Genomic DNA, 20,956 nt, shown 5'->3' with positions numbered 1-20,956 from the left:
AACTGACCTAACCATCCCTCACCCCTACTACAACTGACCTAACCATCCCTCACCCCTACTACAACTGACCTAACCATCCCTCACCCCTACTACAACTGACCTAACCATCCCTCACCCCTACTACAACTGACCTAACCATCCCTCACCCCTCCTACAACTGACCTAACCATCCCTCACCCCTCCTACAACTGACCTAACCATCCCTCACCCCTACTACAACTGACCTAACCATCCCTCACCCCTACTACAACTGACCTAACCATCCCTCACCCCTACTACAACTGACCTAACCATCCCTCACCCCTACTACAACTGACCTAACTATCACTCACCCCTACTACAACTGACCTAACCATCCCTCACCCCTACTACAACTGACCTAACCATCCCTCACCCCTACTACAACTGACCTAACCATCCCTCACCCCTACTACAACTGACCTAACCATCCCTCACCCCTACTACAACTGACCTAACCATCCCTCACCCCTACTACAACTGACCTAACCATCCCTCACCCCTACTACAACTGACCTAACCATCCCTCACCCCTACTACAACTGACCTAACCACCCCTCACCCCTACTACAACTGACCTAACCACCCCTCACCCCTACTACAACTGACCTAACCATCCCTCACCCCTACTACAACTGACCTAACCATCCCTCACCCCTACTACAACTGACCTAACCATCCCTCACCCCTACTACAACTGACCTAACCATCCCTCACCCCTACTACAACTGACCTAACCATCCCTCACCCCTACTACAACTGACCTACCCATCCCTCACCCCTACTACAACTGACCTACCCATCCCTCACCCCTACTACAACTGACCTACCCATCCCTCACCCCTACTACAACTGACCTAACCATCCCTCACCCCTACTACAACTGACCTAATCATCCCTCACCCCTACTACAACTGACCTAACCATCCCTCACCCCTACTACAACTGACCTAACCATCCCTCACCCCTACTACAACTGACCTAACCATCCCTCACCCCTACTACAACTGACCTAACCATCCCTCACCCCTACTACAACTGACCTAACCATCCCTCACCCCTACTACAACTGACCTAACCATCCCTCACCCCTACTACAACTGACCTAACCATCCTTCACCCCTACTACAACTGACCTAACCATCCCTCACCCCTACTACAACTGACTTAACCATCCCTCACCCCTACTACAACTGACCTAACCATCCCTCACCCTTACTACAACTGACCTAACCATCCCTCACCCCTCCTACAACTGACCTAACCATCCCTCACCCCTCCTACAACTGACCTAACTATCCCTCACCCCTCCTACAACTGACCTAACTATCCCTCACCCCTCCTACAACTGACCTAACCATCACTCACCCCTCCTACAACTGACCTAACCATCACCCCTACTACAACTGACCTAACCATCACCCCTACTACAACTGACCTAACTAAAACACCTGAGGTAGTTTGGATGTGCAGAGTACACTTCCTTTGAACTATGTACAAGGTCGTAGCTCAGCGTTCTAACACGTAGAAGGTGAGGTCGTAGCTCAGCGTTCTAACATGTAGAAGGTGAGGTCGTAGCTCAGCGTTCTAACATGTAGAAGGTGAGGTCGTAGCTCAGCGTTCTAACATGTAGAAGGTGAGGTCGTAGCTCAGCGTTCTAACATGTAGAAGGTGAGGTCGTAGCTCAGCGTTCTTACATGTAGAAGGTGAGGTCGTAGCTCAGCGTTCTTACATGTAGAAGGTGAGGTCGTAGCTCAGCGTTCTTACATGTAGAAGGTGAGGTCGTAGCTCAGCGTTCTAACATGTAGAAGGTGAGGTCGTAGCTCAGCGTTCTAACATGTAGAAGGTGAGGTCGTAGCTCAGCGTTCTAACATGTAGAAGGTGAGGTCGTAGCTCAGCGTTCTAACATGTAGAAGGTGAGGTCGTAGCTCAGCGTTCTTACATGTAGAAGGTGTGGTCGTAGCTCAGCGTTCTAACATGTAGAAGGTGAGGTCGTAGCTCAGCGTTCTAACATGTAGAAGGTGAGGTCGTAGCTCAGCGTTCTAACATGTAGAAGGTGAGGTCGTAGCTCAGCGTTCTAACATGTAGAAGGTGAGGTCGTAGCTCAGCGTTCTAACATGTAGAAGGTGAGGTCGTAGCTCAGCGTTCTAACATGTAGAAGGTGAGGTCGTAGCTCAGCGTTCTAACATGTAGAAGGTGAGGTCGTAGCTCAGCGTTCTAACATGTAGAAGGTGAGGTCGTAGCTCAGCGTTCTAACATGTAGAAGGTGAGGTCGTAGCTCAGCGTTCTAACATGTAGAAGGTGAGGTCGTAGCTCAGCGTTCTAACATGTAGAAGGTGAGGTCGTAGCTCAGCGTTCTTACATGTAGAAGGTGAGGTCGTAGCTCAGCGTTCTTACATGTAGAAGGTGAGGTCGTAGCTCAGCGTTCTAACATGTAGAAGGTGAGGTCGTAGCTCAGCGTTCTTACATGTAGAAGGTGAGGTCGTAGCTCAGCGTTCTTACATGTAGAAGGTGAGGTCGTAGCTCAGCGTTCTAACATGTAGAAGGTGAGGTCGTAGCTCAGCGTTCTTACATGTAGAAGGTGAGGTCGTAGCTCAGCGTTCTAACATGTAGAAGGTGAGGTCGTAGCTCAGCGTTCTTACATGTAGAAGGTGAGGTCGTAGCTCAGCGTTCTAACATGTAGAAGGTGAGGTCGTAGCTCAGCGTTCTAACATGTAGAAGGTGAGGTCGTAGCTCAGCGTTCTAACATGTAGAAGGTGAGGTCGTAGCTCAGCGTTCTAACATGTAGAAGGTGAGGTCGTAGCTCAGCGTTCTAACATGTAGAAGGTGAGGTCGTAGCTCAGCGTTCTAACATGTAGAAGGTGAGGTCGTAGCTCAGCGTTCTAACATGTAGAAGGTGAGGTCGTAGCTTAGCGTTCTAACATGTAGAAGGTGAGGTCGTAGCTCAGCGTTCTAACATGTAGAAGGTGAGGTCGTAGCTCAGCGTTCTAACATGTAGAAGGTGAGGTCGTAGCTCAGCGTTCTAACATGTAGAAGGTGAGGTCGTAGCTCAGCGTTCTAACATGTAGAAGGTGAGGTCGTAGCTCAGCGTTCTAACATGTAGAAGGTGAGGTCGTAGCTCAGCGTTCTAACATGTAGAAGGTGAGGTCGTAGCTCAGCGTTTTAACATGTAGAAGGTGAGGTCGTAGCTCAGCGTTCTAACATGTAGAAGGTGAGGTCGTAGCTCAGCGTTGAGGTTGTAGCTCAGCGTTCTTACATGTAGAAGGTGAGGTCGTAGCTCAGCGTTCTAACATGTAGAAGGTGAGGTCGTAGCTCAGCGTTTTAACATGTAGAAGGTGAGGTCGTAGCTCAGCGTTTTAACATGTAGAAGGTGAGGTCGTAGCTCAGCGTTCTAACATGTAGAAGGTGAGGTCGTAGCTCAGCGTTTTAACATGTAGAAGGTGAGGTCGTAGCTCAGCGTTTTAACATGTAGAAGGTGAGGTCGTAGCTCAGCGTTCTAACATGTAGAAGGTGAGGTCGTAGCTCAGCGTTCTAACATGTAGAAGGTGAGGTCGTAGCTCAGCGTTCTAACATGTAGAAGGTGAGGTCGTAGCTCAGCGTTCTTACATGTAGAAGGTGAGGTCGTAGCTCAGCGTTCTAACATGTAGAAGGTGAGGTCGTAGCTCAGCGTTCTAACATGTAGAAGGTGAGGTCGTAGCTCAGCGTTCTAACATGTAGAAGGTGAGGTCGTAGCTCAGCGTTTTAACATGTAGAAGGTGAGGTCGTAGCTCAGCGTTCTAACATGTAGAAGGTGAGGTCGTAGCTCAGCGTTGAGGTTGTAGCTCAGCGTTCTAACATGTAGAAGGTGAGGTCGTAGCTCAGCGTTCTAACATGTAGAAGGTGAGGTCGTAGCTCAGCGTTCTAACATGTAGAAGGTGAGGTCGTAGCTCAGCGTTCTAACATGTAGAAGGTGAGGTCGTAGCTCAGCGTTTTAACATGTAGAAGGTGAGGTCGTAGCTCAGCGTTCTAACATGTAGAAGGTGAGGTCGTAGCTCAGCGTTGAGGTTGTAGCTCAGCGTTCTTACATGTAGAAGGTGAGGTTGTCCAGCTTGTTGTTCATGTTGATGGGGTAGAGTTCCCCCAGGTGAACCAGCTTCTCCAGGGCCTCGTAGATGAAGATGATGCAGATGAGCGCTGCGAAGGCTTCCTCCGTGAAGCGGGTGATGTAACAGACCAGGGAGCTAGCGTCCGTGGCAACCAGGACGAGGCACAGGAAGGCCGTCCACAGGCCGATGCTGGTCCTCAAGGACAGGTAGGACAGGTCGTAGTCACTGGACAAGGGGAGATGGGGACAGAGGGTTAGGGAGACAACACACACACAATACTAAACTCATATGGACAACTTAAAGTACTGGCATTGGTCCTATACAACCCTGATATGTCACAAAAAAGAGAAATAATTTCAAACTTACAGAAGTAGGAATCCTAAAACTGAATAAGCAACAACCCTCATCCTGAAAAGTCATTTTGGCCTGATTCAGCAATACTAGATCAGGTCACCTCTTGAACCCTGACCAGGTACACAAGGTCTGGATTTCCAGACTGGGGGGGACGGGGACATACACTATTTACCTTATTGAAGAACTAGGTTAAGAAAAAGCAATGACTCAGGGAATTTCTGTTTGCTTGTAACATCTCTGTGTGTGTGTGTATGTATGACAGAGAGTGGGTGTTTGTCTGTCTCTATAAGAGCTCAGGAGAGTGTGGGCCATGTTACATTCTTCCTCTTCTCTCTGCGACCCTGTTGATCACACACACAGAGGAGAGCTATAATGGCACCCTGCAGCCTTCCACTGCTGGCCCTGGCCTGGCTGTCTCTGTGGGTCACAGCTCAGCCCACCTGGGGGGACCAGGACATCCCCTCCATGTTCAGACAGATCATGGACACTGTGGCAGAGCTGAAGGCCAAGTCTGACCTAACAGCCAGCGTGCTCGGTAAGATGGACCTGGGAAACATTATGCTGTGACAATTGAGGTTGTGTGTGTGTAAGCCTGAATTGCCACTGTGTATGTGCAGTGGAAGAGAGAGTGGGGGTGTGTATAAAGATAGATGTTTCTACAGTGAAAGTGGCTGTGTATTCTCCTTGTTTCTAGCTATGAGAGAGAGAATGGAATCCATGGAGAAAGAGCTGCAGGCACTGAAAGGTGAGAAAGCATCATCTGTTGTGTGGAGTGTGGTAACTGATAAGAATGTGGTGAGGTTGCACACACGCAGATACGTAGACAATTACATGACAACCACTGGTATGTGATCTGGAATATTGATGTGTTGATAAATGAATGAAATGTGCATTCCACAGACATTCCTAAGGTGGCGTTCGCAGCATCACTGGGAGGCAATAGACTCCAAAAGGCAGGAGACTTTAACAAAAAGCTGGTCTACAGAGAGGTCTTGATAAATGTTGGTGGTGCATACAACGTAGAGACAGGAAACACACACACACTTTAACCCTCTCCTCATTCTTCCCCTGTTAAAAACAACCCTGTCCTCTCAGGTGAATTCACGGCTCCGGTTCGTGGAGTCCACAACATCCGGTTCACGGCCAACGCTCCTACAGACTTCACCTTGAGCTCCATGCTGTATAAGAACGGTGGCAAAGTCATTCTGGCCGCTCACAAGAGTCCGTCCGGCGAGGGCAGCGACACGGCGTCTAACGGAGCCACTTTGCTGCTGGAGGAGGGAGACAGTCTGCAAATGATGCTGTGGGCCAGCACCCAGGTCTGGGACAACGCCAACCACCACAGCGGCTTCCTCCTCTTCCCCATGACACAGCAACCAGAGACAGACCTACATCCCTCCTCTTCCCCATGACACAGCAACCAGAGACAGACCTACATCCCTCCTCTTCCCCATGACACAGCAACCAGAGACAGACCTACATCCCTCCTCTTCCCCATGACACAGCAACCAGAGACAGACCTACATCCCTCCTCTTCCCCATGACACAGCAACCAGAGACAGACCTACATCCCTCCTCTTCCCCATGACACAGCAACCAGAGACAGACCTACATCCCTCCTCTTCCCCATGACACAGCAACCAGAGACAGATCTACATCCCTCCTCTTCCCCATGACACAGCAACCAGAGACAGATCTACATCCCTCCTCTTCCCCATGACACAGCAACCAGAGACAGACCTACATCCCTCCTCTTCCCCATGACACAGCAACCAGAGACAGACCTACATCCCTCCTCTTCCCCATGACACATCAACCAGAGACAGAGGTGTACATACACAGTAGCATTGTTTTCAACTTGTTAAATCATTGGTTGAATTAAAAATAACATTGAGGTGAAAGTCTGCTTATTCCGTCATTATAAATAAGAACTTGTTCTTAACTGACTTGCCTAGTTAAACAAGGTTAAATAAAATAAAATATTCTGCATATTAGACTGGGCGTTTAGCTCATACCGCTTACCTCCAGTGGGAACATCAGTTATTGTCCAGTAGATGAAAGATAATTTATCTTAACCCATGGCATGATCTTTTCTCCTTGAGTACTTGGGGCTAATACCATTATACACCACAACTTGATTACAGACGATGGTCCTCTTCTGTTTCAGTTGAGTGTAGGTGTCAGTCTTCTCTTTACCAGCAGATGGCGCTATAGTAACACCATTTCCAGATCTGGTTTACAGTAGTCTGGCCACCAGCCCTGTACCTTTACAATGTGAACAGGCTTTCAAGTTGCAGACCACCTTTAAATTTGTTGTTAGTGCTGGACTGTATAGGTTCCCATCATATTGCTCATCAAATCCTTCCAGATGAAGGAAGGAAAGGAGACAAGAGAAGGTGTTCTTAGGAGGGAAAGGAGACAAGAAAAGGAAAGGTGACAAGAGGAGGTGTTTGAGGAAGGAAAGGAGACGAGAAAGAGGCAGGGTTCATATTCTGACACATGGAATTTCATGACGTCTCCATGACTTAACATTTCCGTCAACCAACAATTGGCGGCGTCTCTATGTATGTATAAAAAAGTCAGTCTCTGATCCCATATACAATCTCCTGTCGTCAGCGTAATGTGGTAACACTGGGAGGCTGCTCTCTGATCCCATGTACCATGTCCTGTTGTTAAGCAAGGCACTTAACCCCCCCACAAAGTAAACTCAGCAAAAAAAGAAACGTCCCTTTTTCAGGACCCTGTCTTTCAAAGATAATTAGTAAAAATCCAAATAACTTCACAGATCTTCATTGTAAAGGGTTTAAACACTGTTTCCCATGCTTGTTTAATGAACATGCACCTGTGGAACGGTCGTTAAGACACTAGCAGCTTACAGACAATAGGCAATTAAGGTCACATTTAAGAAAACTTAGGACACTAAAGAGGCCTTTCTACTGACTCTGAAATAAACTAAAAGAAAGATGCCCAGGGTCCCTTCTCATCTGCGTGAACGTGCCTTAGGCATGCTGCAAGGAGGCATGAGGACTGCAGATTTGGCCAGGGCAATAAATTGCAACGTCCGTACTGTGAGACGCCTAAGACCACACCACAAGGAGACATGACGGACAGCTTATCATCCTCGCAATGGCAGACCACGTGAAACAACACCTGCACAGGATCGGTACATCCGAACATCACACCTGCGGGACAGGTACAGGATGGCAACAACAACTGCCCGAGTTACACCAGGAACGCACAATCCCTCCATCAGTGCTCAGACTGTCCGCAATAGGCTGAGAGAGGCTGGACTGAGGGCTTGTAGGCCTGTTCTAAGGCAGGTCCTCACCCGACATCACTGGCAACAACGTCGCCTATGGGCACAAACCCACTGTCGCTGGAACAGACAGGACTGGCAAAAAGGGCTTGAGGAGGAGATGCACTGCAGTACTTAATGCAGCTGGTACTGACTGTTACTTTTGATTTTGACCCCCCCTTTGTTCAGGGACACATTATTCCATTTCTGTTAGTCACATGTCTCAGTTGTTGAATCTTGTTATGTTCATACAAATATTTACACATGTTAAGTTTGCTGAAAATAAACGCAGTTGACAGTGAGAGGACATTTCTTTTTTTGCTGAGTTTATAATACGTATTAGGAAACTGTATAAAACATGTGGTCAACCCTTAGGACAGGAGAGCCACTGGTAGTGCAGGCTTTTGATCAAGCCCTGCTCAAACACGTCAGAGCCAGTTTATCAAGGTCCGATGGAGCATCTTATTTCTAATGGTTTGTTAGAGGGGGACTGGAATAAAGCCTGCACTCTCAGTAGCTATCCTGGAGGATGGTTGACCTCCCTTGATGTAAAACATTGCAACATTACAACCAAATAAATGTTATGTCTTTTGAAATCATTTGTTAATTCAAAAGATCAAATGGCTATGGTAGGCTACAAATATTTTATTCAGCTGTTTAGTCATATTTATCTTAGAAGTGTTAATAGATGCTAGTCAGCCAGCAAAGTTGAGTTGTAATGTTCCATACATTGGATGCCCAAATCAACAGGAAGTATTGCAGCCACATAATCTAAAAAAAAGGCTACATAGAATATTTTTTCCTAAAATTAATGTTCACTATTTACAAATAATTACTTTGATTCACATGATCCAATTCACCACGATTGAACCGAATCCCAACTAATACAATAGCAAAGCGAATAATTTATTTATCCAAACTGGAATCGTTTAAATGAATCATGAATTGTTCAAAAGAGTTCAAATCAACTTTGTATGGCCTTATTCGCGAGTATCGGTGGAAAGTTTTTGGGGAGATAACGAAAACATTCATACATGCTAATAATAGCTAAACAGTTAACTAGAGGATAGAGGACATGTTTTGAATTGGCTACCTAGTTAATTTGTTCTATCATATTTTATAGGCTAGGCCTACCTGCTGCTGTAAGGTCCTGACTGTCTCGCTCTTCTTGAGCAACTGCCCACTAGTCTAGCACTATGCAGATGATGCTCGCAAACACCGACGCGCTAGTGTCATTCCGATCCTGGCTGATATGTAGATTTTTATTTGATTGATAAATGTAAAACGGTGCCTAAAAAAAAAAATTTTTTTAAAATGAATTTCCATGACATTTCGAAAACGTTTTGAGAATTTATCATTTTCCAAAACTTTTCCAGGCCTGGAAACCCAATTTTAAAATTACACAACTTATATTAGACTCCTGAGTGGCGCAGTGGTCTAAGGCACTGCATCTCAGTGCTAGAGGCGTCACTACAGACCCTGGTTCGATTCCATGCTGTATCACAACCGGACGTCATTGGGAGTCCCACAAGCCGGTGCACAATTGGCCCAGCATCGTCCGGGTTAGGGTTTGCCCGGGGTAGGCCATCATTGTAAATAAGAATTTGTTCTTAACTTACTTGCCTAGTTAACTTCTCTAGGATATGGGGCAGCATTTTCACGTTTGGATGAAAAGCATACCCAAATTCAACTGCCAGCTACGCATCCCCAGAAGATAAGATATGCATATTATTAGTAGATTTGGATAGAAAACACTCAAGTTTCTAAAACTGTTTGAATCATGTCTGTGAGTATAACAGAATTTATTTAGCAGGCGAAACCCCGAGGACAAACCATTCAGATTTTTATTTTATTTTTTAGGTCAGTCTTTTCAAATGGATTTTCATTGGGAATCCAGATTTCTAATTGACCTTCTTGCAGTTCCTACCGCTTCCACTGGATGTCAACAGTCTTTAGAAATTGGTTGAGGGTTTTTCCTTTGTGTAATGAAGAAGTAGCCCTGTTCAGAACGAGAGTCGAGTGAAGTGTACTTTTTGTTTGAGGCACATAACCAGAAAGCATGCTACAGTTTGTTTTAATCCTGTATTGAACACAGATCATCCCATCTTCAATTTTATCGATTATTTACGTAAAAAAATACCTAAAGTTGTATTACAAAAGTAGTTTGAAATGTTTTGGCAAAGTTTACAGGTAACCTTTGAGATATTTTTTAGCCAAGTTGGAACCGGTGTTTTCTGGATCAAACGCGCCAAATAAATGGACATTTTGGATATATAGACGGAATTAATCGAACAAAAGGACCATTTGTGATGTTTATGGGACATATTGGAGTGCCAACAACAGAAGCTCGTCAAAGGTAGGGCATGAATATTATTTTTATTTCTGCGTTTTGTGTCGCGCCTGCAGGGTTGAAATATGCTTCTCTCTTTGTTTACAATGTTGCTATCCTCAGAAAATAGCATTGTTTGCTTTCGCCGAAAGCCTATTTGAATTCTGACATGTTGGCTGGATTCACAACCAGTGTAGCTTTAATTTGGTATCTTTCATGTGTGATTTAATGAAAGTTAGATTTTTATAGTATTTTATTTGAATTTGGCGCACTGCATTTTCTCTGACTTTTGGCCAAGTGAGACAGTAGCGTCCCGCCTAAACTCAGATTTTTGGATATAAATATGAACTTTACCGAACAAATCATACATGTATTGTGTAACATGAAGTCCTATGAGTGTCATCTGATGAAGATCATCAAAGGTTAGTGATTCATTTTAACTCTATTTCTGCTTTTTGTTACTCCTCTCTTTGGCTGGAAAAATGGCTGTGCTTTTCAGTGGCTATGTACTGACCTAACATAATCGCAAGGTGTGCTTTCGCCGTAAATCCTTTTTGAAATCAGACACTTTGGCTGGATTAACGAGAAGTTTATCTTTAAAATGGTGTATAATACTTGTATGTTTGAGGAATTTTAATTATGATATTTCTGTTGTTTTGAATTTGGCGCCCTGCAATTTCACTGGCTGTTGGATAGGTGGGACGCTACCGTCCCACATATCCCAGAGAAGTTAAATAAAGGTTCAATAAAATTCCAGGACTTTCATGACCATACGAACCCTGAGGAGGTGTTTGAGACAGTTGGGACACGGCTCCAGCAGTAGCCTGCACACTCACCTGCAGAACTTGAAGAGGATCTTCTCAAAGATCAGGACTGGTCCGGTGCTGCCCAGGATGGTGAGTGGCTGGCCCGCAAACATGGAGAAGGCCACGCCCGTCAGAGACGCCCCGAACAACGACTCGATCGCACTCTGGGTGTGAGTGAGAGTGAGGGGAGATTAGGCAAAGACGGCGAGCAATTACACATTTCTATCGCAAAGTCATCAATAACTGTAGACAAATACAATATCTGGGTTTCTGGTGACATCACTCACGATGTTTCCCTTGGTGGCCTCGCCCAGCAGGCCTCCGAAAGTGATGACAGGGGACATGCAGGCACAATAGAGGAACAGTACAGAGGCCAGGCACTGCAGGCTCAGAGCATCCCTAATATCTCTCCACAGGAACGGAGCTTTCCTCCTTACATCCATCACCAGGCCCCCAAAGATCCTGACAGAGGAGAGAGAGGGAGGGAGGGGGAGAGAGAGAGGGAAGACGTCAGAGAGCAGGGAAGCCAGTGAGGGAGTTTTAATAATAGTTTAATTGCTAGAGAAATGTGATATCATCTCTGCACCTTTAGTATTGAGGACAACTCTAAATCAGAGGCCAATTTTAATATTGGGGACAACTCTAAATCAGAGCCAACTCAAAAAACTGGACAGACTAAGTGTAGTAGGCAGTTGGAATATAGCCAGCAATGGAAACCGTGCCAGCTGAGGAGACATAAATAATTGTCACAGACACGGCTCCTCTTCAGGTCATGTTTCAGAGAGGGGTCAAGAACAGCATGCCCAAAGCCTGCATAGACTCTTTAAAGTGATGTCACCCTTAATGCCATAGTTATTAACTATCTAACTTCTTCAACGAGCAGAATGTCATTACTCAACATTACACAGTAACTGCTGCGCAATAATATACAACTCTACTTAGTAGTTCCCATGAAATAAGCACAATTGAAGACCAGTTAGTAAAAGTAAGGATTCAGAAAGAAATCTAGTATATTGTTGGTCTTTTTCATGAACTAGACATACACTATGGTGTGGTCTCAGTATTATTGGAGAGTGAACGGTTTGACTGTTTAACCCTGCTTCATGACTAGCTCTGGCTTGATGTGTAGACAGCGTGTGTGTGTGGGGTTGTGGAGTACTGGTGTGTAGACAGCGTGTGTGTGGGGTTGTGGAGTACTGGTGTGTAGACGGTGTGTGTGGGGTTGTGGAGTACTGGTGTGTAGACGGTGTGTGTGTGTGTGGGGTTGTGGAGTACTGGTGTGTAGACGGTGTGTGTGTGTGTGGGGTTGTGGAGTACTGGTGTGTAGACGGTGTGTGTGTGTGTGGGGTTGTGGAGTACTGGTGTGTAGACGGTGTGTGTGTGTGTGGGGTTGTGGAGTACTGGTGTGTAGACGGTGTGTGTGTGTGTGGGGTTGTGGAGTACTGGTGTGTAGACGGTGTGTGTGTGTGTGGGGTTGTGGAGTACTGGTGTGTAGACGGTGTGTGTGTGTGTGGGGTTGTGGAGTACTGGTGTGTAGACGGTGTGTGTGTGTGTGGGGTTGTGGAGTACTGGTGTGTAGACGGTGTGTGTGTGTGTGGGGTTGTGGAGTACTGGTGTGTAGACGGTGTGTGTGTGTGTGGGGTTGTGGAGTACTGGTGTGTAGACGGTGTGTGTGTGTGTGGGGGGTTGTGGAGTACTGGTGTGTAGACGGTGTGTGTGTGTGTGTGGGGGGTTGTGGAGTACTGGTGTGTAGACGGTGTGTGTGTGTGTGGGGGGTTGTGGAGTACTGGTGTGTAGACGGTGTGTGTGTGTGTGGGGGGTTGTGGAGTACTGGTGTGTAGACGGTGTGTGTGTGTGTGGGGGGTTGTGGAGTACTGGTGTGTAGACGGTGTGTGTGTGTGTGGGGGGTTGTGGAGTACTGGTGTGTAGACGGTGTGTGTGTGTGTGGGGGGTTGTGGAGTACTGGTGTGTAGACGGTGTGTGTGTGTGTGGGGGGTTGTGGAGTACTGGTGTGTAGACGGTGTGTGTGTGTGTGGGGGGTTGTGGAGTACTGGTGTGTAGACGGTGTGTGTGTGTGTGGGGGGTTGTGGAGTACTGGTGTGTAGACGGTGTGTGTGTGTGTGGGGGGTTGTGGAGTACTGGTGTGTAGACGGTGTGTGTGTGTGTGGGGGGTTGTGGAGTACTGGTGTGTAGACGGTGTGTGTGTGTGTGGGGGGTTGTGGAGTACTGGTGTGTAGACGGTGTGTGTGTGTGTGGGGGGTTGTGGAGTACTGGTGTGTAGACGGTGTGTGTGTGTGTGGGGGGTTGTGGAGTACTGGTGTGTAGACGGTGTGTGTGTGTGTGGGGGGTTGTGGAGTACTGGTGTGTAGACGGTGTGTGTGTGTGTGGGGTTGTGGAGTACTGGTGTGTAGACGGTGTGTGTGTGTGGGGTTGTGGAGTACTGGTGTGTAGACGGTGTGTGTGTGTGGGGTTGTGGAGTACTGGTGTGTAGACGGTGTGTGTGTGTGGGGTTGTGGAGTACTGGTGTGTAGACGGTGTGTGTGTGTGGGGTTGTGGAGTACTGGTGTGTAGACGGTGTGTGTGTGTGGGGTTGTGGAGTACTGGTGTGTAGACGGTGTGTGTGTGTGGGGTTGTGGAGTACTGGTGTGTAGACGGTGTGTGTGTGTGGGGTTGTGGAGTACTGGTGTGTAGACGGTGTGTGTGTGTGGGGTTGTGGAGTACTGGTGTGTAGACGGTGTGTGTGTGTGGGGTTGTGGAGTACTGGTGTGTAGACGGTGTGTGTGTGTGGGGTTGTGGAGTACTGGTGTGTAGACGGTGTGTGTGTGTGGGGTTGTGGAGTACTGGTGTGTAGACGGTGTGTGTGTGTGTGGGGTTGTGGAGTACTGGTGTGTAGACGGTGTGTGTGTGTGGGGTTGTGGAGTACTGGTGTGTAGACGGTGTGTGTGTGTGGGGTTGTGGAGTACTGGTGTGTAGACGGTGTGTGTGTGTGTGGGGTTGTGGAGTACTGGTGTGTAGACGGTGTGTGTGTGTGGGGTTGTGGAGTACTGGTGTGTAGACGGTGTGTGTGTGTGGGGTTGTGGAGTACTGGTGTGTAGACGGTGTGTGTGTGTGGGGTTGTGGAGTACTGGTGTGTAGACGGTGTGTGTGTGTGTGGGGTTGTGGAGTACTGGTGTGTAGACGGTGTGTGTGTGTGGGGTTGTGGAGTACTGGTGTGTAGACGGTGTGTGTGTGTGGGGTTGTGGAGTACTGGTGTGTAGACGGTGTGTGTGTGTGGGGTTGTGGAGTACTGGTGTGTAGACGGTGTGTGTGTGTGGGGTTGTGGAGTACTGGTGTGTAGACGGTGTGTGTGTGTGTGGGGTTGTGGAGTACTGGTGTGTAGACGGTGTGTGTGTGTGGGGTTGTGGAGTACTGGTGTGTAGACGGTGTGTGTGTGTGTGGGGTTGTGGAGTACTGGTGTGTAGACGGTGTGTGTGTGTGGGGTTGTGGAGTACTGGTGTGTAGACGGTGTGTGTGTGTGTGGGGTTGTGGAGTACTGGTGTGTAGACGGTGTGTGTGTGTGTGGGGTTGTGGAGTACTGGTGTGTAGACGGTGTGTGTGTGTGGGGTTGTGGAGTACTGGTGTGTAGACGGTGTGTGTGTGTGGGGTTGTGGAGTACTGGTGTGTAGACGGTGTGTGTGTGTGGGGTTGTGGAGTACTGGTGTGTAGACGGTGTGTGTGTGTGTGGGGTTGTGGAGTACTGGTGTGTGTGGGGTTGTGGAGTACTGGTGAAGTGCTGCTAGATGAAAGGCTGCAGTAGATCTCTTCAGCTTCTACATCAGACACATGAAAGACTTTCCAGACCTCTAGTGAACAGCTCTCTTCATGTTTATAATGCTTTTATAATGAGCTGCCAAGGTGACCACTCAGTCTGGCAGCTCCTTTTCATCAAAAGGGACTTAAAGAAAACCCATTGTGTGTGTTAGTGTGTGAGAGAGACCCACCTCCCTGTCCTCTGTAGCTCTGGTCCTGCTTGGTGCTGGTCTTCCTTGAAGGACTCATTATGGGCAGAGCCGTTGGGCAATGAGGGCATCTTCCTCTTGTCCTGTGTAGAGAGAAAAGCCCCCCACAGGCCAGGTTACTGCACAGCCCTCAACATTCTAACCATCCGTACTGTACACACACCGTGTCCACAGCGGTTCTCTTACAATATTACCCGTCAGCATGTCTCACACGTTCAATAGCAGCCAACTGATATCGTCCAGATCCCTCACCTGAGATGGGACACTCTTGGGGGGCTCGATTCGTATCGTAGGGTCCCACTCTCCTGGGGGTAGGACGGTCACCTGGTCAAGAAACTCATCTATCCCTGACAGCAGATCGTTCCGGTCTTTGGCCTTGTACGCTACATCATGGAAGACCTGGCACAGGACGACAACAGCAGTCTCTCAAACGACATGTCGCTGCTTCTGACGCCCCAGCATGGGACCAATTGGTGATTGGCCAAGGTTGAAATTGGACCAATCCAGAGCTGTGTTGTAGTGCTCCTCACCTCGTCTGTCATCAGTGTGGCGATGGAGCGGCCGATCTCGTGGTACTGAGGACCCTTCCCAAACGGACCCAGCAGCAGGAACAGGAACCTGACCAATAGGAGAGCAGGATAGAATCAGAGTCCATCCAAGCACACACCACCGCACACCCCCCTCAACACACAATATATTTTTCCAAAATTGTCATCTATTGCCATAACTCCTTCACAGTCAAAATAACTAGATGCCTGTCATACGATTCAGATAAGTGTATGTACACACTGTTACCTGGTGGGTACGGGCACCTCAGTGAGACCAGTGAGCAGCACGGCGGGGGACAGCCTGATGAAGGCTATGATTGGTCGCTCCAGGAATTCCACCTCTCCCACCAGCACGTTGGACGCCTCCGCCCCCGGAGGGATCTTCTTCATGAAGTTCATGTCCACCTGGGAGGTTGAAGGTCACAGGTTTAAACAGGAAGAATACCTGCTTGGATGTTCCTGAAGTTGAATTGTATTGGCCATGCAGGGTTCATACACATTTAGACAGATTGAATTTCAGGACTTTAAACTAAATTCCCATGACCAACAATTGGTGGTGTTTAAATAGAAGTATATATTTTTGGGCAGAAATGTGGTATCAACACTTGGAGGCTGCACTCTGATCCCATGTAGTCTACCATCTCCTGTCGTTGTGCAAGGCACTTAACCCACAAGGTAGAATCTCTGTTAGGCAACCGTATAAACACATGTGGTCAACCCTCAGTCTGGAGAGCTGATGGGTGTGCAGGCTTTTGATACAGCCCTGTTCAAACACGTTGCAGTCAGTTTATCAAGGTCCAGTTGAGCAACTCATTTCTAAAATATATGTTTTGTTAGAGGACAAAAATAAATACATGTAATACATGAACATTTGAACATCTTGGCCATGTTCTGTTATAATCTCCACCCGGCACAGCCAGAAGAGGACTGGCCACCCCTCATAGCCTGGTTCCTCTCTAGGTTTTGGCCTTTCTAGGGAGTTTTTCCTAGCCACCGTGCTTCTACACCTGCATTGCTTGCTGTTTGGGGTTTTAGGCTGGGTTTTTGTACAGCACTTTGATATATCAGCTGATGTAAGAAGGGCTATATAAATAAATTTGATTTGATCAAACAGGACACCTAATAAATAATAAATCACATAGAATATGTGCGTTTGCTGCTGTAACTATATCTGTGCTGCTGACAGCCGTACTGCTGCACAAAAAAAGATAATCAAAACATCAGATTCTCTGAACAACGGTCGGACCACTACAGACAGATCAACACAGTCACAACACTGCAGTCACACACAGCACTGGCAGGTAACATGTCATGTACAGTCACGTCACGGTACGGTACAACAGTCTCATGGATCAGCCAGGGACAACACAACAGCACTGATTGGCCAGGGCCAGTGATTGACAGGAGAGAGAACTTACTGCAGGCCTCCTGGCACCCCCGCCCCGGGAACCACAACTACAGTGGCAAGTCTGCTGAGGGCGGGACAAACAGGGGCACAACTTAATTCAGATCACACCATAAACTCAGCTCACTCAGCTAGGGTCCAATCTGGATCCATGATGTCACCACTTTTATTATAACATCATCCTCATAATACACTGTTCTCATACCCATCAGTCCCCCAAGGAGCGGAAACCAGTCCCTTTGTTCAATATCCAGCGCCACCATGTATTATTTCAAATGAGATTGAATACTTTCCGAATGCATTGTATATTTGACCCCTTGACTTTTTCCACTTGTCACGTTCAATTCATTATTTACCTCAATCTACACAGAATTCCCCATAATGACCAAGCGAAAACAGGTTTTTAGAAATTCATCTTTGAAATGTTTCTACAACTTGATTGGAGTCCACCTGTGGTAAATTCAATTGATTGGACATGATTTGGTAAGGCACACACCTGTCTATATAAGGTCCCACAGTTGGCAGTGCATGTCAGAGCAAAAACAAAGCAATGAGGTGGAAGGAATTGTCTGTAAAGCTCCGAGACAGGATTGTGTTGAGACACAGATCTGAAGAAGGGTACCAAATAATTTCTGCAGCATTGAAGGTCCACAAGAACACAGTGGCCTCCATCATTCTTAAATGGAAGGAGTTTGGAAGACTCTTCCTAGAGCTGGCCGCCCGGCCAAAACTGAGCAATGGGGGGGAAAGGTCCTTGGTCAGGGAGGTGACCAAGAACCCGATGGTCACTCTGACAGAGTTCCTCTGTGGAGATGGTTTTCCTTCTGGAAGGTTCTCCCATGTCTGCAGCACTCCACCAATCAGGCCTTTATCGTAGAGTGGCCAGACAGAAGCCACTCCTCAGTAAAAGGCATGACAGTCCGCTTGGAGTTTGCCAAAAGACAACTAAAGGACTCTCAAACAAAGAGAAACAAGATTCTCTGGTCTGATGAAATCAAGATTGAACTCTTTGGCCTGAATGCCAAGTGTTACGTCTGGAAGAAACCTGGAACCATCCCCTATGGTGAAGCATGGTGGTGGCAGCATCATGCGGTGGGGATGTTTTTCAAAGGCAGAGACTGGGAGACTAGTCGGGATCGAAGGAAAGAAATCTTTGATGAAAACCTGCTCCAAAGCGCTCGGGACCTCGAACTGGGGTGACAGTTCACCTTCCAAGAGGACAACGACCCTAAGCACACAGCCAAGACAATGTAGGAGTGGCTTCGGGACAAGTCTCTGAATGTCCTTGGAGTGGCCCACCCAGAGCCCTGATTTGAACCCAAATCGAACATCTCTGGAGAGACCTGAAAATAGAGCTTGAGAGGATCTTCTCAGCTTGAGAAGACTTGAGGCTGTAATCAATGCCAAAAGTGCTTCAACAAAGTACTGAGTAAAGGGTCTGAATACTTATGTAAAATGTGATTTCAGTTATTTTATTTCTAAAAACCTGTTTTTGCTTTGTCATTATGGGGTATTGTGTGTAGATTGAGGGATAAATTTTTTTTTTATAATTGTAGAATAGGGTTGTAACATAACAAAATGTGGAAAAAGTCAAGGGATCTGAAATCTTATTGAATGCACTGTATAAACCCTGGATTTCTGATGCTATGTATTGGCCAATCAGAGGCTTTGAAGCCAGCGGCTGCCATATTGACTTCTCTGTAGAGCCCTGCATGGGCATGAATTTTAAGCTCGAGCCCTACCGATGCTGTGACGTTCAGGTCCTACCCAGGCCCGATTGCTTCAACCAAATTAAAGCTCCGTCCCTGACCGAAATCAAAAGTAACTTCCTCCATTAGTAAATCCATTAGCTGCTCTGTCAATCTCACCCTGCGCGCAGCTCGCTCTGCATGCACTCTGCTCATGGCGGCTCTGAGTGAGTATCCATAGCAGCGGCTTTGCTAGGGCTGCTCTGCTCAATGATGAGACATGACAGAGCAGTTAGCTACTTTGTCACTAACAAAACTCAAGGAACAATATTTTCTGTGAAATAATCTCTCCTGTCTTATATTTGACGAGGTTGAAGCACTTCTGCCACCATGTTATGATCATTGTCAGATATGACTATTGCACAGCAGAGCATGAGCGAATGGCTCAGCTTCAAAATGTTTGTGATCAATTTAGTGATACACGAGCCCTGCCTGTACCCTAGTTAATGATTAAAAAAAGGCCCTACTCGGGCCTAACCCAATGTATAATGTCGGGCCCGGGTCGGGTAGCAGAGCTCTACTTGTCTGTCCTCGTGAACGTGGGTCTACACACTGCTCGGCAGTGGGAGGAGAGACGTTACCTTGCTGAAATCCACAGTGCTGTTCTCTCTGCTTCCTCCGTTGATGCGGCTCTCACTCGGTTTACTGTTCTCCAGGTTCCCAGGAGCTGACTGGGGGGATGCCAGGAGGCCTGCCCAAGGGGAGGAAGAAGAAACCAGTGGTCAATTGAACAGTAAAAATTAACTGTGTGTATGGCCGATATGAATGGGGAATTGGTACAATTTGTAGACGTACACAATTATATGTGTCTGAGAAGGAGAGCGGGGGCTATGTATGTGTGACTCCGTGAGTTTGAGAGTTTGTTCAGACATGCAGCTGCTCTGTACATGCTGGGTGAGAAACTCCACGTATCACAACAAAGTCATATAACTAAACAGTGTTTGGGGGGGGGGGGGGGGGGTCAATTAGGTAGACACCCAAAGACATCCTCTGTGTTTACAGGACCAACCCTACAGAGGCTGGAGTTGGACAGAAAGGTTTCAGAGGGAGATTAGTGGTGGAATGTGCTCCAATGGGGCCCTGCCTGTCTGCATCAATCCCCTGCTTCTTACTGAACCAGTCAGCCAAGATACACCACATGGTCCAGTTAGACAGCACATTTAAAGCTGGGAAAAACAGAACACACTCACGTATTGGTATTTACACACACACACACGTCATAGCCTCAGCCTCTTGCTGTAAAAACGTATTTTGACCTCTCATCTTACGGTCTATGAACCTTGCCAATTGAAACTAGGACTTATGGAACTCTGTGTAATACTGTGCAGCGTCTGTGTGCATATGGGGGTGAATCCTGAGCACACCTCACATTAAACCCTGATATAATTTATTAGCCCGTGTTAATGGGGGTAATAGTGCCTGATTACAATAACACAGGGCCAACTTAATGTAAACAGTTACCAAACTTTGTAAAAGGGTAACTCAACTCAAAATTCAGCTTTTGCCCAAACCGTTCACATTTTCAGGTGAGAAGTTGTGGGTAGTGGGGAAATTGCTCATAAATATTCATTTTTGTGGGTGGGTAAACGTAGTAGTACCTGATCCCAAGACTAAGGCATTCTCACCAGAAGTCCACTGGCACGTGCTGATAATAAAATGATGTGCATCTCGAGCAAATATGGTTCTGGACAGTCAGCTCTCAGTGGAAAGGTGGTAAGTTCCTGACATCTACTGCCACTGGCGGTGTAAATTAAAATCCCCAATGTGGTGCAAAAAATAATAATAATACATTGAAATGTGGACTAACATTTATTGCGGTATTGTGTTGGGGGAAAAAGCGAGTCATCACCTAGATAATGAAGATTAGGAGCTCAATTCAATCCAATCCACATTGCAGTATTCATGCAGTAGCTCTTGGTCAAATTAACTCAAATTAATAGTCTTGGGTACTGTATAAAAACCTACAACTACTACCAGGGTCACCCCTCTCACAGGCATGCGTTCACTTTTCAGAATTATAAGTGTGGGCACAGGATGAATATTGTAAATAAAAATGTTATCTATTCATCTATCCATCCATCCATCTATATACAGTTGAAGTCAGAAGTTTACATACACCTTAGCCAAATACATTTAAACTCAGTTTTTCACAAATCCTGACATTTAATGACAAATTCCCTGTCTTAGGTCAGTTAGGAACACCATTTTATTTTAAGAATGTGAAATGTCAGAATAATAGTAGAGAGACGGATTTATTTCAGCTTTTATTTCTTTCATCACTTTCCCAGTGGGTCAGAAGTTTAATTTAAACTCAATTAGTATTTAGTAGCATTACCTTTAAAATTGTTTAACTTGGGTCAAACGTTTTGG

At 46.8% G+C, this 20,956-nt stretch overlaps 1 protein-coding gene across 1 annotated transcript in view; it reads right to left on the bottom strand.

Moving 5' to 3' along the window:
• The window catches only part of LOC120031455 (sodium bicarbonate cotransporter 3-like), an 86,102-nt gene that overhangs the window by 18,280 nt on the left and 46,866 nt on the right, over positions 1 to 20,956 (bottom strand). Inside the window, exons 7-14 of the mRNA XM_038977220.1 lie at positions 19,168 to 19,277; positions 15,681 to 15,838; positions 15,416 to 15,503; positions 15,138 to 15,284; positions 14,868 to 14,968; positions 11,175 to 11,349; positions 10,918 to 11,051; positions 4,083 to 4,328 (exon numbers count right to left, since the gene is read on the bottom strand). Of these exons, the coding sequence (XP_038833148.1) occupies positions 4,083 to 4,328; positions 10,918 to 11,051; positions 11,175 to 11,349; positions 14,868 to 14,968; positions 15,138 to 15,284; positions 15,416 to 15,503; positions 15,681 to 15,838; positions 19,168 to 19,277 (1,159 nt within the window). The remainder of the gene's footprint in view (positions 1 to 4,082; positions 4,329 to 10,917; positions 11,052 to 11,174; positions 11,350 to 14,867; positions 14,969 to 15,137; positions 15,285 to 15,415; positions 15,504 to 15,680; positions 15,839 to 19,167; positions 19,278 to 20,956) is intronic.

Source organism: Salvelinus namaycush, chromosome 37, assembly GCF_016432855.1.
Source record: "Salvelinus namaycush isolate Seneca chromosome 37, SaNama_1.0, whole genome shotgun sequence".
Lineage (NCBI taxonomy): Eukaryota > Metazoa > Chordata > Actinopteri > Salmoniformes > Salmonidae > Salvelinus > Salvelinus namaycush.
The sequence above is the reverse complement of the archived record's forward strand: the minus strand, read 5'-3'. Positions and strand labels throughout refer to the sequence as shown.